The sequence below is a fragment of the Macrotis lagotis genome, chromosome 2, assembly GCF_037893015.1.
Source record: "Macrotis lagotis isolate mMagLag1 chromosome 2, bilby.v1.9.chrom.fasta, whole genome shotgun sequence".
Lineage (NCBI taxonomy): Eukaryota > Metazoa > Chordata > Mammalia > Peramelemorphia > Peramelidae > Macrotis > Macrotis lagotis.
The window spans coordinates 248,163,688-248,181,162 of NC_133659.1; the positions used below are offsets into that span (position 1 = coordinate 248,163,688).

Consider the following 17,475-nt stretch of genomic DNA (forward strand, 5'->3'; position numbering starts at 1 on the left):
CCCTAACTCACTATTAACAGGAGAAATGTAGGATGGAATAATTTTGAGGTACTGCTTTATGCCTAATAAATTGAATTATAGGACATATAGAAAGAGAAAATGACAAATGTTGGACAGGATGTAGGAAAAATAAGACATTAATACATTGTTCGAGCAGTTCTGAAAAGATTCACAATTCTATAGTGTAATTTGAAATTATGCCCAAAGGACTATAAAAGATGGCTTACCCTATGCCCTAACAATGGCACTAGCAGGTATGTATTCTAGAAGAAATGAAAAACAGGAAGAATAAAGAACCTATATGTATAATGATATTTATAGGAACTTTTTTCTGGTAACAAGGAACTGGAAATTGGGGGAATGTCCATCAGTTGGTGAATGGCTGAACAAAATGTGATGAAATGCTTTTCTGTTATAAGAAACTATGAACAAGATCCTCTAAGTAAAAAATTTGCATGAGCAGATACAATGGAAAATGTACAATAGACAAAGTAACAGCAATGGTGTAGGATGAGCAGCTGTGAATGACCTGCCTTTCTCAGCAGTGTGACTCAAGAGAACTCTGAAGAACATGATAAAGAATGCTATCCTCACTAAAGATAAAGCTGGATGATATCCAAATGCAGATTGAAGCATACTTTTTAAAAATGAATTTCTTTTGACGTTTCTTTTGGGTGGGATTATGTTTACTTATACAATATGATAATTGTAGTAATGAATTTCCTGACTATAAAATTTAACCATTATCAAATAACTTGCTTTCTCCAAGGGGGATTGGGAAAGAGGAAGGGAGATAATTCAGAACTCAAGGTTTTAAAAATGAATGTTGAAAATTGTTTTTACATGTAACTAGTGAAAAAAAAAGAAAAGAAAAGAATGGAATATGTACAATTTCAAAAGGCAGGCTTACATTCTCAAAGCAACAGAACATGATCCTCTTGTTTGTTTTTGGTTTGACACCTGAGGCAGGTTTGTATACCACCTGGATCAGGCAGATGGCACCATGAATTCTACATTTGAGTTCCTCATTGCCACTGTATTCCATTTTGGGGGGAAGGGGTTGCAAGGCAACGGGATTTAAGTAATTTGCCCAAGACCACACAGCTAGGTAATTATTAATTGTCTGAGGTTGGGTCCTCCTGACTCCAGGGATAGTGCTATATTCACTGTACCACCTAGCTGCCCTGTATTCCATTTCTTCAGTATTTTGTTCTTGCTGGCCTTAGATCTGTGATCCTTGAGGGAAAGAAAGGCCCATTCTGATGTTCTCTTTTTGTTTAAGTAATGGTATCTCAGAAAGGTCTATCAATGAAATAGACCATTTTTTTTCATGAACTTCACCTACTTTTTGAATTTGATGACCACATTGATCTGACATTTCTTAGTTCTTAAATTACTTCTCTATTTCTTTCTTCTATTTTTATCATTGCATTTCCTTAATTCCCTCTGTGGCATAATAATATTTAATGTGCTGAAGAGTTTCCTGTTTTATTTCTTATGTTGGTGATATTTAAATATATTTTTCTTTTGTCATTTCTATTTCTAATTCTCTTGAGCCTTAATATTTTTCCCTTATAACTAGTTCTTCTTTTATTTGTTTTAGCGTTTCCTTCCTCCCCATAAATTTTTTTCCACTGAGAATTTTTGGTAATTTTGTTTCTTTCCAGAATTTTGATTACCATTTTTCAGTGTTGATATTAAAGAATATTTGGAATCAGCATGGAAAATGGACAGTGGTAGACATATAGTTGGGAAAACCTGAGTTCACTTCTTGCTTCAGGCTATGCGTCATGAACAAATGATAATCTCTAGGTACCCTAGCCATACCGATTCCATTACCCCAGTTGGATTTATCAAGTCAAAGATTGGTTTTAATTTCCCTTAGAAGAGGGAATGACTTTACTTACAATTATACCTAATAAGACTGGAAAAAGATTTTTCATAGCTTTGGACTTGCTCCACTGTCCTAGAGTTACTTGCTTTTTTGAGATTGTTAGTAGTAAAAGTCCATAGAAAACTGACATCGTCTTTCTAAGAAGCAATATTAATGGGAGAAAGCACAGAACTCTTGGTTACCAACTGTCTTGGTATCCATAGTTGAAAGATGGATTAAAAATATCAGTGATTTTAGCAACAGTAACCTAAATTTGTCTATCATTTACAAATCTTGAGGACTTTGGTGTTGGTAGGCAGGAGAGAATAGGTTAGGTCATTCATACATTGAATAAATGCATGTACTGACTTTCTTATGTCATCATTCACAACCACTTTTCTGGAAATTCCCCTAGCAGTATAAAGTCATGCTTTTTCTAAAGACAGTTAACTAGAAAGAAATGGGAAAAACACAACAAAATATGAAATCACAGGTTCACAGAATAAAGCACAAAAATTTGCATGGAATGCAAATTGAATTCTAATTGAATGAATAGACAAACATCTGCTATAGAATCAAGTATTTTGGAGAGCAAGGAATCAAATATTCCTAGTGATAGTTAAAAGAAAGATCTGAAGTACATTCCAACTTTGACTGGCTGTGGGAACACTTAATCTTTTGATGTTTTGATTTCAGAATCTATTAAAGAGAAATACTGAGGGCGGCTAGGTGGCGTAGTGGATAAAGCACCGGCCTTTGAGTCAGGAGTACCTGGGTTCAAATCCCGTCTCAGACACTTAATAATTACCTAGCTGTGTGGCCTTGGGCAAGCCACTTAACCCCATTTGCCTTGCAAAAACCTTAAAAAAAAGAGAGAGAGAGAAATAGTGATACGATAATGAAGATGAAATACACATTTTTATAATGGTCTTACATTACAGGGATTGGTGGGCTCAAATAAACAAACTAATAGAAAAATAAATTTCTGGGGAAAATATATATGAAGGCAGAAGGAGTATGGAAGTTTGTATTATTATCCCTCTGATCTCTTTGGTCCATCGCAGGTGTCAGAATGCTGAAGGCCTGACTAGTCTTTCTACCAAAAATCACAACATCTCATGTTCTGCTTATAATCACCAGGGCTGATGGAATTCTTGATCAATAGGTACTACAGAGGATATGCATCTTTTCCCCACATTTTCTTTATGGCTACTTTAACTTCCATTTCTTCAGACTGTACAGTAGTGGGGTTGCCATGCTGTACTGGAGGGAGATAACTTGTTCCAGGATGGAGCCTATAGAAGATCTTACATATCAACCGACATCCGTCCTGAAGAAAAAGATCACAACAAACACATGAGAGGAACAGTGAGAAAAGTCTTTGCTCCTGCCTGAGGCTGAGTTGATTTTCAGGTTGGCAGAGATAATTCTAGCATAAGAAAACAGAATGGGGAAGAAACAGACAAAGGCAATGATGACCATTGTCATAAATAATATCATTTTGTTAAGGAAAGGGTCAGTGCAGGAGAGAAAGATAAAAGCACAGGCAACTCACAACTATAGTGGTGAATCAGGTGAGAACCATAGAAGTGCAACCTGAACAAGGGCAAAGGATTTAGTACAGAGTTGGTGACCCCAAGTATATAAGAACCACAGGCCAGAAATACACAAAATCATTTGCTCATGACCATCAAACAAACCAGAGGATGACAGATAGCTGAGTAGCAGTCATAAGTAAGGCCTGAGAGGATAAAGGCATCAGATGAAGTAATAAAATATATTTCCCCAATCGATGTCAGGAATCCACTTGACTATAACTGTTTGAATCAAATTTGGTAACATGACTGAGGAATAAAAAATCTCAAAAATGGATATTCGCCAGTAGGAAGTATATAAGTGAGAATTCATCTTAATGACTGCTATTATCAAAAGGTTCCCAGCCAAGGTGAGGAAGTACATCAATGAGAAGCAGACCAGGACATAATGAATATGGAGGCTGCTGCTGGGAAATAGTAGAAGATTGCATTCATCAGATTTGACCGTATTTTGCTCAAAATTTGGCATAATACATCAGAAATTCCACATTGTATTGTAATTATTTATTTATAATCTGAATTAGAGCACAGTTCAAAGGATTAAGAACATATCTTTCTCATCATTTTCCTTTTTTCCTAACCTCAGTACATAGTACTGGATTTTATACAGCATAGATAATTTTAAAATGTTGAATTGACCAATGGTCAATAACTGAATTAATAGATCTAATTACATTCTGACAGCAATTATCAAAAAGGGGTTGACTACATATTTTTCATATAATATGCAGCAATATTTTAATTAAGCATGACTATTTTCAATCAAGAAGACCAAGTAACAACTTTGAAGAAAGCCAATATCCTCCCATTGCTGCCAAAAATCTCATATGAAACAACACAAATACGAAAACTGTCTACAAGCTAAAAGTCAAAGTAGAAAATGAACAATGTCAAGAAAATTCTTATATAAGAACTATGATGGTACAACTGAAAATAAAAGAAAGAACTAAAGCATCAGAAGTAAGTCACATTAAAAAAGAAACAATGTTAGATATCTGCAGACTTATCTTCTAATTCATAAATGATATAGTAAAGAAAAAGGTAAGAAAAATCATTATATCAAATTTAAAATGATCAAATAGAAATTAAAAAATTATAAATTAAAAAACCAGGGCAATTGGTGGTGCAGTGGAGTCAGGAGGACCTGTGTTCAAATTCAGCCTCAAACAATTAATTACCTAGCTGTGAGACCTTGCACAAGTCACTTAACCCCATTGCCTTGCAGTGAACAACAACAACAACAGAGAAGGAAGTGCTGCTGGAATGAAAAGATCTTTAAAATGACCAGGAAAAACAGTGACACTTCACAGGACTCCTGCTAAACTCGGGCAATGTTTATAGAGTGACACAGGGGTCTGCTGGTAAAAGTTCAGCAACCAGGCTCTCTGGGGACAAAAAAAGAGTTTGCAAACATGCACACTTTTAAGGTTAATTTGCATTTCTAACACTTTCTAAAGTCAAGAAAATAAAAAATTTAAATCAATTACTAAGTTGCAGCCATAATTTCATAAAGTGTAAATGATTGCTGCAAAAATTTAACAATTGTCCCTCACAAGTTCTTTGAGCTGACTCCAGCACAAGACTGGATAGAAACTTCAGGGATGTGGAGCACCTGTGGACAGTCATGAAGACCCAGAGTAACCTGGGGTCAACATGAATACCTTTATTTTCTTTTAACTGACATTTCTCAATCTCTCAAAGTTTGCTCCCTAGCTTCCTTTCTCTACTGAAAATTTTCTCTCAATAGCCAAATTCAGTGATTACATTTATCCTATAGTATTTATTTTCCTCGCTTGCAGGTCCCACTCTGCTAGAATTTAATGATTTGACCTTGAGCAAGTAAGTTGTATGTAAAATTTCCTCCAATGGATCTCCATGAAATGATGGAATTAGGGTAAATGATCTTGAAATTCAATGATCTTCTGAGAGGTTGAGCTTCCTCCCATCCCTCAGGTTTTTCCTGATATACATGGGTAACACTTTCCAGCTTTTTTTCAGGTAAGCTAGATGGACTTATGGGAAAAAATATCAGTTTCCCTTGATTGTGAGCCATGAAATAGTCATTGGTCATCATCATCAGAACCCACTAACATGGATTCAGCACCTCCTGTAGGTAAATACTGGTCAGCATGAATCCTCACGTACTCCTGACTCCACGGCCAGTGCTCTATCCATTTCACCACCTACCTGTCCCTCTATAATTATTTTCAATGAAATTTCATTTTCTATTTCATCTTCTTTTTTGTAAAATGCAGAAATGACACAATTTGTGTGGATTTCGTTCCTATCCTGCTACTTTGCTGAAGTTGTTAATTGTCCAATAAACTTTAGTTAACGCTCTAGGATTCTTTAGGCCATCTTATCACGCAACAAAAGCTAGGTTTTTCCCCTTTGTCTATGCTTATTCCTTCATTATCTTTTTTTAAAAAGTAATGGTGATAATAGATATCTTTGATTCATCCTTGACAAACTTGTAGATTACTTTTAATTTTTGCTAGAGCCTAGCTACTAATTACTTTAAGCAGTATCCATGTATTCCAATCGTTTCCAATATTGGTTGTTTAAAAGCAGGAATGGGAATCAAAGGCTTTTTCTGCACCTCTTGAAATAATCATGATTCAAAGACTATTGGCAGTCATTGTTCTCTTGTTTCAGCTCACAACCCTCTGTACAAGTTTATATGAATATTCTTAATTTCTCTGTATTTGTCCCTTTCATAATTTTTATGGAAAAAATATACTCATATATTGTGATTTATTCGTCCATTCCATGATTGATGGACCACCTTATAATATCAAATTCTCTGCTAGAACATAAAAAAACATAATTTTCTACCTCTCAGTTATCTCTTTCTTTAAGGTCTTTGTAGGATCCTAAAAGTAAGCCCATTTTAGTGATCTTTTAGGTATAATTCAATATTGTTTTGCCAAATGGTTGGAACCATACACAGCCTATGTGTTCCCACCTATAAAACCTTAATGTTTTTTTCCCTGTAGCTTTTCCAAAAATTATCATTTTTCTTTTTTGTAATTATTGTCAGTCTGATGGGCAGGATCAAGGTTTCTTTTATTTGCATGAATGACTTGGGACCACTTTTCCTTATGGCTGTGGATATATTGTATTTCTTCTCTTGAGAAACATCTGTTCATTTCCTTTGACCATTTAGTTATTGTGGAATGGTTTAATTTCTTATTTTTGCATCCACTCTTTTTATGTCTTAGAAATCAGACTTTTATCACAAAAATTTCCCATGAAAATTTTTTCATTTGTTTTATTGTCCTTTCTATCTGCTCTAGTTTTAGTTGTGCAAAAATCTTCATTTTATGTCATTGAAATTGTGCATTTTACCTCCTGTGATCCTCTCATTTAGTCAATAATTCTGCTTCTATTCAAAGTTATGAAAAGTATCTTCATTTCAGCTCTTTAATATTTTTTAACCTTTGATACATATGTGATGTTTTGTGTGCAAAGTGTAAAAGGGTAAAAACATCACTTGTACAAAAATATTCATAGCACCTCTGCTTGTGGTAGCAAAGAATTGAAAATCAAGTGAATGTCCATCAAACGGTGAATGGCTGAACAAATTGTGGTAAATGTACATTATGGAACATTATTGTTCTATTAGAAATCAGGAGGGATGGGATTTCAGAGAAGCCTGTAAAGCCTTGCATGAACTGATGCTGAGTGAGGTGAGCAGAAGCAGAAGAACACTGTACACCCTAACAGCAACATGGAGGTGATGATCAATTTTAATTCCATCAGTGCAATAAGTAGGGAAATTTTAGGGTATTGTGACAGAGAATGCCATTAGTATTCAGAGAAATAACTCTGGAGTTAAAAGTAAAACCAAAGGTTACTACCTGCAATTTAAAAAAATTGTCTTATTTTGCAATCTCTGATATTTCAATTTTTCCTCAAGTATATGATTTTTCTCTTGACACATTCAATTTTGATCAATGTATAGCATGGAAACAATGTAAAGATTATCAGACTGCCTCCTATGGGGATTTGGGGGGAGGGAAGGAAGGGTGGGGAAAAACTGTAAAATGCAAAACCTTATAAAATGATAGATATGAACTAATATTGTGTACAATTGGAAAAACAGTCAAATATTTATAAAAGAAGTGTTTTGGGGGTGGCTAGGATGCATAGTGGATAGAGCACTGGCCCTGGAGTCAGGAGTACCTGAGTTCAAATCCAGTCTCAGACACTTAATAATTACCTAGCAGTATGTGGCCTTGGGCCCCATTTGACTTGCAAAAAAAAATTAAAAATAAACCCAAAAAGAACTGTTTTGTAGGGGCATTCATATAATTCTTATATATGTTTTTGCGTGTAGACTTAAATAATACCTTCTTTCTTAGTTATTTTTGAATTAGATTATTTTCTCTTTCTGCTCAGTATTAAACCTAAAAATTTATTATATTCTTTTATTGTGACTTTGAAATAGGATGATCTAATTATATCTTTAAAATATCCTGTTCAAGTGAATTATATTTACATGTTGATTTAAATATTTCTATGATTGTACCTATATTAACTTATTCCAGCAAAGTAGATATGGCCAAAAAAGTAGATAGGACAGTTATTTCATTTATTAAGAATAACCCTAAAACACAGAGAAATTAAGGAATTTATCCAAGGTCTCCCAGGTATGATCCAGATCTCGAAATATAGGTCTTCTGACTTCAAGTTCACTACTCTTTTTATATTATCACACATTGCCTCTTCTATTGTAAGAATTATAAGAAAAGGCTTCAATTGATCTCTTGCCCTCAGGCAAATGGATCCCTAGATTGAGAACACAGGAAAATACCTCTGGTCAGTTCTGAGACTTAATCAAGTCAGAATTCTACTGTAGAGGATCATGATGGATCTCCACAACAATTATTTGGTTTTACGAATTGTCCATGGTGTGATGGATAGATATATGTTCTTGATTTAGAAAGCCCTGAATTCAAGTCCCAAATCTGATATAACTCATGTTAGTTAAGTAACTTAAACACTCAATGTCCAGCGCTAAGACATTGTAAAGCAGGTGTGCTCCTATCCACAGAAGTAGAGACATTGCACTCTCAGAAAACATAAAAAAGCAGGTGAAGAAAGACAGACTTCTGCCTCTTAATCTCTAGTGCCCACTGAAAGGCATCCTATGGTGACAGCAATAGCTACTGAGGATGTAATCTCTGTGTTTGTCACTTTGACGCTCTAAATGTTGATCAAGTAGGTGTTGGCATCACCTCACTAGACTGAGATGCTTGGAATATCAATTAAAACTACACATAGAGGCGGCTAGGTGGCACAGTGGGGCGGCTAGGTGACACAGTGGGGTGGCTAGGTGGCGCAGTGGATAAAGCACCGGCCCTGGAGTCAGGAGTAACTGGGTTCAAATCCGGTCTCAGACACTTAATAATTACCTACCCATGTGGCCTTAGGCAAGTCACCTAACCACATTTGCCTTGCAAAACAAAAAAAAAAAACTACACATACACACACAGAGAGACACACAGATTACACATACATGTATATGTATATATATGTATATACATATATATTCTATGTCTTTTCCAAGCTTGATCTCACCTCCTTTAGTGATGAAGTCATTTAGATTTCCATACCAAAATTCACATAAGAAGTCATGATATAGGGGACGCTAGGTGGTGCAGTGGATAAACCACTTGCCCTGGAATCAGGAGTACCAGGGTTCAAATCCAGTCTCAGACACTTAATAATTACCTAGCTGCATGGCAAGCTACTTAACCCCATTTGCCTTGCAAAAAATCAAAAAAAAAAAAGGTCATGATATATTCAATCTATTTAATTTGACCCACAATTTACTTCCAAGGGATTTTTTGTCTCTTTTATGACTTACTTTGAGGGTTGCTTATCCACATGAAGATAATTAAATAAATGTATACCTACTAAACTAGAAAGAATCCGACTGATGGAAGCCTACTACTTTCAAGGAGACATGCAATCTCAAAAACTCTCCTATACATTCATTATTTCCTCTAAATAGGTGAGCTCAAATACATGTCAGGAAACATTTCCATACAATTTTCAAGGTCTCTGGAATAAAAACAAAATTCATTTGATTGTCAAATTATAAAACCAAATTCATCCCATTGGAATTGAACTCTACCTAATATTCTTAGTTTTGCTGGACTGACTGTTTAGATGCAGAGTACTTGATCTCTTGAGTATTGATTACGCAGATTATAGTATAATGGAGAATTACATAATTTCATCACTAAAGGAGATGAGATCAAACTATTTGTGTTGTTGTTCTGTTCTTTGGTATTATAACATTTTGGAATTTCATGGCACAGCAGGTCCTTCTATTCTCCATTCTCTCTCTTATAATCACCCTTATTAAGACACTTCTTAATTCGTCTTCATTTTCTGTCATGAGACTGGTATAATCTGCATATCTGATATTGGTGCCGTTTCTCCTGGCAACTTCAATTATTTATTTTGATTCATCTAGTCTGGCATAACACAAAATGTACTTTGCAGGTAAGTATAATAAAATACATGTTTTAATCAATTTCAAATTTTGGTATGTATTAAAATATAGGAAAATAGATCCATGGAGCTAAGTAGACCAGAGAACTTCACGAATAAATCAAATTAATAGTCCAGGATTTCATAAACACCAAACATAAATTATAATTTAGCTATCTAATAAGTGCTGTTGAAAAGAACAGGAAGGAGTTTTAGAAATTAATTTAGATCAATGTCGTTCAACATATTCTCAATAAATTTAAAAGGAATATATGAACATAATGTTAAAAACCATATCATAAGAAATGTGAAGAGTAGCAGATCATATCCCTTTCACAAGTATTTTCAGGAGATGAATTCTTAGTCAAAAAGGGAGAAAGTAAGAACAAATGGTAAAATAAATAATTTTCTAAAAATGAAATTGAAAAGTTTTAGCTTAAATGAATTCAAAGAAGGTACAATCAATTGTAGAGGAACTGTTGAAAGAGAGGGACACTATGGGATTGTAAGTGAAATGGAGAATTAAAATGATTGTCTTAGTAAAGTAATTAGGATTTATGCAAATAAAGTGACATAGATGTTTTTATATTTTAACCCAAATTCCCACTGCTAGGTATTATACCAAAAAGAAGTCAAACTGTTTAAAAGAAAGTCTCCATAAATATTAACAGGTTTATAGCAGCACCTTTGTTTTTCAGGCAGAAATGTAGATCTCTGTTAATTGGCTAAATAACTTGTGGTAAATGAATGGAATGGAATGATAAATAAGAAAAGAATGGCAAGACTTACATGTAAGACTTATATTTACTAATGTAAAATGAAGTAGCAAAGCCAAGAAAGCAATATTCACCCTGAGCATTGCAAATGAAATGAAAATGAAAATAGCAATTGTAAAAGTATTTTTAAAAAAATGAATGCTCCTAAATTACAAAGAATCAACATGGCTCCAAAGAAGAGCTATGAGAAGGTAATAGCTTATACGGCTTTGCAGGGAACAGGAAAGGATATGAATGTGAAATATTGCATAAATCTCTATATTTTTCAATGTATTGATTGGTTTTGAAGATTTTCCTCTTTTTTCTCCCTTTAAAACATTCTTTTATATAGATAATTACTAGCTTACAATTTCATTGTTATAAGGCATGGACATGCCTGAAACATGAGCAGAGGAGAGACAGAGGGGCAAATTTAGAAACTTTAAAAACATAGATTTAATAACTATTTTTAAATGATAAAAATAGAATCATTTAAAATGCTTTGTTACTAATAGAGAAATTTAGAAAAGAAAGTTGACAGCATATCTTGTCAAAATTTCAACAAGGGCTCAAATGAACTAAACACATTATCTTTTACCTAACTTGAAGTCCAATGAGTTCTTCAGTGTTTGGAGCGTCCTAGCCCTTTTGTGGAAAAAACCCAGAGTATAGGATAACGAATGCTCCCACAATTGACAAAAAAAAGATATTCATTAAAAGAAAGGCTCCAAATACAACAAAATATTTATAACAAACCTTTTTTTAATATCAAAAAGGATATCCCTTGATTAGACAATGGTCCAGAAAATTTTAGTAAAGAAATGTAATGGAATATTATTAAGATATAAGAAAAATGTCATTTCATTTGCATGTAATTTATATTTCTCACAAAAGTATATGTATAGAACAAAGGCAGAAACAATATAGCAGAGAAAAGTCTGCGAATTGGGGAACTCTCCCCCAAACAACTCCAAACACCTTTATAAGATGATTCTAAAGCAATGCTAGAGTAGCAAGTCCCACAAAGACATAGAGTGAAACAATTTACCAATACAAAAAAATGTGGACAATCTGTGTGAAAGGTCTGTTGCTCTGAGGTAATAGGAATGCAGAGCAGCAAAATCCACACTGAAGTCAAATGATCTACCAACCAGGAGCAGGAGGAGAGGTGACTGAGTCAGTAGCAGTGGAGGTGCTCTTAGCCTTTCATTTAAAGGAGGACCTCTTAGCCCAGGGATTTCCAAGAATAACTTGGAAGGTCAACAGAAAAACTGTGCTGCACCAAAGTAAGATTGGACCAAAGTCCAGCATAGGAATCAGCAGCCCCAACCAGACCCCTGAAGACCAGGAGCAGGTCTCAGGAGCCAACTGAATCAGCAGCAATAGCTGCTTCAGGAGTTCTCAGTCCATGGATGGTAAGAGGGTCAGAAAAAGAGTACATGGGTCTCTTTGCTCTCCCTGAGGCAGGACTCTGTTGCTTTGTCCATACTCAGATCTGCTGCCTAATCTGGGGCCCCTGTCTTTGAAAGGGGTACTGAAGTGTATTAGAACTTATTGGCCCAGAGGAATAGGAATCATCCTCAAAGTTCCAGGACAGGAAGGAGTGTTTATGGTCAGCCACAGATCAGAACACAAGAGAGGAGAGTAGTCATAACCTCTCATAAGAACTTGGAAGAATTGAAAACTTGCAGATTCCTATAAGTAATTGAAAACAGTTGGAAAAGCCCTCAAATGTTTGGAACAGAGCATCCACCACTTGAGAAACAGAGCCCCACCCTAACAAAGAGTGAAAATCAAATCATATGCTGGAGAAATGAACAGGCAACACAAGGAAAAAACTCTGACCACAGACAGTGACTTTGGTCATACGGAAGATCAAAATATATACTCATAAGAATATAACAAAGACAAAGTTTATACATCCAAAACCTGCAAGAAAACTATGAATTGGGCTCAGGCCATGGAAGAATTCAAAAATGGTTTTGAAAATGAATTAAAGGAGATAGAGGAAAAATTGCAAGAGAAATGAGAGGGAAGTGAGAAAATCATGAAAGCCAAGTCAATACCTTGGTGAAGGAAATACAAAAAACACTGAAGAAAATAACATCTTGGGGCCAAATGGAAAAAGAGGTTCAAAAAAGTCAATGAGGAGAAGAATGCCTTAAAAAGTAGAATTGATCAAATGGAAAAGGAGATGGAAAAGTTCACTGAAGAAAATCATTCTTAAATTATAGAATGGAGCAAAATGAAGCTGATGACTTTCTGAAGAATCAAGAAACACAAAACAAAACCAAAAGAATAAGAAACTAGAAGAAAATGTAACATTTTTCAACAGAAAAACAATACTTAAGTTGGAAAACAGATCCAGAAGTGATGATTTAAAATTATTGGACTACCTGAAAGCCATAAGCAAAAAATAAAAGAGCCAAGACATCATTTTTCAAGAAATTATCAAGGAAAACTGCCCTAGAAGGAGAAGGCAAAATAGAAATTTAAAGACTCCACCAATCACCTCCTGAAAGAGATACCAAGATGAAAACTCTGAGAAATGATCAAATTTTAGATCTCTCAAGTCACAGAGAAAATATTCAAGTGGCTAGAAAGAAGCAATACAATTATCTTTGGAGCCCCAGTAAAAATAACTCAAGACAAAGCAGTATCTATTTTAAGGGATCATAGGACTTGGAATATGATATTCCAGAAGATAAAATGGCTTGGATTACAACCAAGAATCAAATACAGAGCAAAACCGAACATAATCTTTCAGAAGAAAAATGGGCAGTCAATGAAATAGGTGGCTTTCAAATATTTTTGATGAAATGGCCAGAACTGAACAGAAAATGTAACCTTCAAGTTAAGTATAAAATAAGAGAAGGAAATCATAAGGGTCTCAATGATGTTGAAATGCTTATATAACTGTGTGGGAATACATTATTGATAACTGAACTTTCTCATTTATTAAGTCAGTTAGAAGGAAAAAATATAGAAAAGGAACAATTGGGAGTTGAATTTTAAGGGATAATATATTAAAAAGATGGAGTTAATAGATGGAAGAAGAACGTTTTGAAGAAAGGGAAAGGGGGGAGCATGAAAGGAATATTTCACATAAAAGAGGCAAGAAAAAGTTTTGTAGGGAAATGTAATGGGGGAGGTGAGAGTAAATGAGTGAGCCTTACTCTCATCAAAACTAGCTCAGAGAGGGAATAACATATGTACTTCATTGAGAAAAGAAATCTATGTTTTCCTAGAGGAAAGGAGGAGAGGGAAAAAATGAGAGAAAGGGAGTTGGTGGGGTTACAGAAAGGATGGAAGATTGTGGGAGGGGGTAATCATGTAAAACATTTTTGAGTAGGGCATAAGTGACAGGAGAAAGAAAAGAAAATAAATGTTGGGTAGGATGAAGGGAAATGGCAATAACAACTGTGGGGGAAAATATTCAAAAAATTTTCTCTAATAAAGACCTCATTTCTCAAACTTAGAGAATCAAATCAAATTTATAAAAAATAATAGCCATTCCCTAATTGATAAATAATTTAAAATATAAATACTTTTCAATAAGGTTATCAATGATATCTATTTAAATCATTTTTTTAAAATGACCTAACCCACTATTGACAAGAGAAATTTGGGTTGTTTGTGGAATAAAAATCCACTTTAAAAAATATAAAGACTCCTCTGAGCAAAAGAAAGTTTATTTTGGCTTTTCTTCAGAAAAGGGCACACTCCAAGTCTCACAAAGGTAGTGAAGATTAAGGAGCTGCCCTGAATTGACAGGCAAGCAAGATTATATGGCCTAACATGATTGCCAACTCCTCCATATCATCAACTCATTGGTTAGTCTTCAATTACAATCTACTTGTGAAAATCTACCCCAGCAACCATGAAAAGAATGAAAGGTTTTCATAAAACTTACCTCACCATCTAGATGGTGAGAATAACTTTCAGGATAATGACTATCTTATTGAAGTAATATAACTTGTCTTGGAAAGCAAGGTCTAGGGAACAGTCTGCTTATCATCAAACTAGAGGAGCTTATGAGCTTCTTTGAAATGCAAGGTGTTTCTCATTGGAAAAAGACTACTATCCTTCTAGTAGTCAGTAAAAGTAGTCTTATCAAAAGTTGGGAGAGTGAGTCACCTGTTTGGAACACAAGGGGCTTTCTTAAGAATAACAGTTTGTTCTTTTTTAAAATTTCTTAACCCTAATAGGACTTCACTATGAATATTATTCCTGAAAAGGTTTTATTGGGAATATTCCACTCAGTTGTCATGGTTCTGAGGTACTACCTTAGACCTACTGGATTGGCTTATAGAATAAAAAGAGAAAATGAAAAATGTTGGAGCGTATGGAGTAAAAATGAGACATTGATGCACTGTTGTGTAGTTACAAAAGGATTCAACAGTACTGCAGAGAAATTTGGAATTATGTCCAAAGAACAACAAAACCATAGCTACTCCTTAACCTAACAAAACCACTACTAGGTCCATATTTCAGAAAAGTGGAAACTGAGAGGATGCCCATCAGTTGAGGAATGGCTGAACAAACTGTGGTATGTGATTAAGATGAAAGATTTTTTTATAGTAAATGATGAATAGGATGCTCTTAGGAGAAAACTTGCATGAGCAGATGCAATGGGAAATGTACTAAATACAAAATAACAGCAATCTTGTAGGAGGATCAAATATAAATGACTCCTTATCTCAGCAATGCTGTGACCCAAGAGAACTATAAAGGACTTAGGCTAAAGACTACTATCCATCCCAAAGTCAGAACTGATGTCCAAATATAGATTGAAGCATACTCTTTTAACTTTATTTTTGTTGACATTTGTTTTGGGGATGGGGTTATGTTTGCTTTTACATCATGACTATTGTGGTAATATTTTTCATCAATACATATTTTACCTATATTAAATATATTGCTTTCTCAACTAGAAAGATTGGGATGAGAGGAAGGAAGATAATTCAGAATTCAGTTTTAAAAGTGTGTGTTTAAACTTTTTTTGCATCAACCTGGCAGAAAATATAATGAAATGAAACAATCACAAAAGGCAAAATTATATTCTCATAGCAACAGAACATGATCTTCTTGATTTTTTTTATAGGTTGAAATATGAAGCAGCTCTCTACATCACCTGGAACAGGCAGATGGCAGGATGAATTCACTTCACATCTGAGCTCCACATTGTCATTATATTCAGTTTCTCCAGGCAGAATATTGTGTTCTTTCTGGCCTTAGGATCTGTGTTCCTTGAGTGAAAGAAAGGTTCGTTCTGATCTTCTCTGTTCATTGTTTTAGTAATAGTATCTCAGGAAAGCCTATCAATGAAATAGATTGTTTTTCCCAAGAACTTTAAATGCTTTTAGAATTTGATGAACATCTTGATTTGAGATTCTTTAGTTCTTTAATTATTTCTTCTCTTAATATTGTTATCATTTCATTTCTACAATCAGTTCTTTCTGTGGGATAACAAATTAATAATGTCCTGAGGGTATCAGAAAGTTGAAGGCCTCAGTAGTCTTACTATGAAAAATCACAACTTCTCAAGTTCTGCTTGTAATCACCATTGCTGATAGAATTCTTATTCAATAGGTGCTAGAAAGAATAATCCTCTTTTCCCACATTTTCCTTATGGCTATTTTGACTTCCACATTCTTCAGACTGTAGATAATGGGGTTCAGTAGTGGTGTCACCATGCTATACTGTAGGGAGATAACTTGCTCCAGGATGGAGCCTGTAGCAGGGCTTATATATCGGCCCACACCTGTCACAAAGAACAAGATCACAACAATGACATGGGAAGAGCAGGTAGAAAAGGCTTTGCTTCTACCTGAGACTGAACTTATCTTCAGGATAGCAGAGATAATTCTAGCATAAGAAAACAGAATGGGGAAGAAACAGGCAAAGCCAATGAGGACCATGGTCATGAATAATATCATCTTGTTAAAGAAGAGATCAGTGCAGGAAAGAGGTAAGAGCACAGGCAACTCACAACTATAGTGGTGAATGAGGTGGGAGCCACAAAAATGCAGCCTCAGCAAAGGCAGAGTGTTGAGCAAGGAATTGATGACTCCAAGTATATACAATCCACAGGCCAGAAAGACACAGAATCTTTTGCTCATGACCAACAGATATCCCAGAGGGTTACAGATGGCTGAGTAGCGGTCATAGGCCATGGCTGAGAGGATAAAAGCTTCAGATGAAGCAATGAAATATATTAAACCAATCTGTGTCAGGCATCCACTGAAAGAGATGGTTTTGTCCTTGGCTAGGAGTATTTGAACCAACTTTGGTGCCATGACTGAGGAATAAAAAATATCAAAAATGGATAAATTCAACAAGAAGAAGTACATGGGTGTGTGCAGATGAGAATCCATCTTGATGACTGCCATTATCAAAAGGTTCCCAGCCAAAGTGAGGAGGTACATCAATAAGAAGATGAAGACAAGAACATAATGGATTTGGAGGCTGCTGGAAAATGGTAGAAGAATGAATTTTGGATCTGTGGTCTGATTACATGGCATCATTTATTCAGACAAATCCCTTCCTGAGGAATAGAAAACCATATCAAACAATGAACTAACAAGTCTTTAGTATCTAACTAGTAGGTCTTCAACACTATGACTAACATTACAGAATAATATTGAAGACCTTGATATATTTTCTTCCTTCTGGTGGGTATGATCTTTGTGAGGAGACAGGGACATAAAAGACAGAAAACTCAAACTAGAATTTAATTATTAAGTTG

General features: G+C 34.9%; 1 protein-coding gene across 1 annotated transcript; it reads right to left on the minus strand.

The window, feature by feature from the left end:
* Nucleotides 1–16,312: 16,312 nt before the first annotated feature.
* LOC141512172 (olfactory receptor 5BS1-like) lies at nucleotides 16,313–16,903 on the minus strand. The gene has a single exon (XM_074221021.1). The coding sequence runs from the start codon at nucleotides 16,901–16,903 to the stop codon at nucleotides 16,313–16,315; it is 591 nt and encodes a 196-aa protein (XP_074077122.1).
* Between the last annotated feature and the right edge of the window lie 572 nt (nucleotides 16,904–17,475).

Coding starts and splice junctions, on each gene's coding strand:
- LOC141512172 (XM_074221021.1), bottom strand. CDS start 16,903: ATGGCCTATGACCGCTACTCAGCCATCTGTAACCCTCTGGGATATCTG.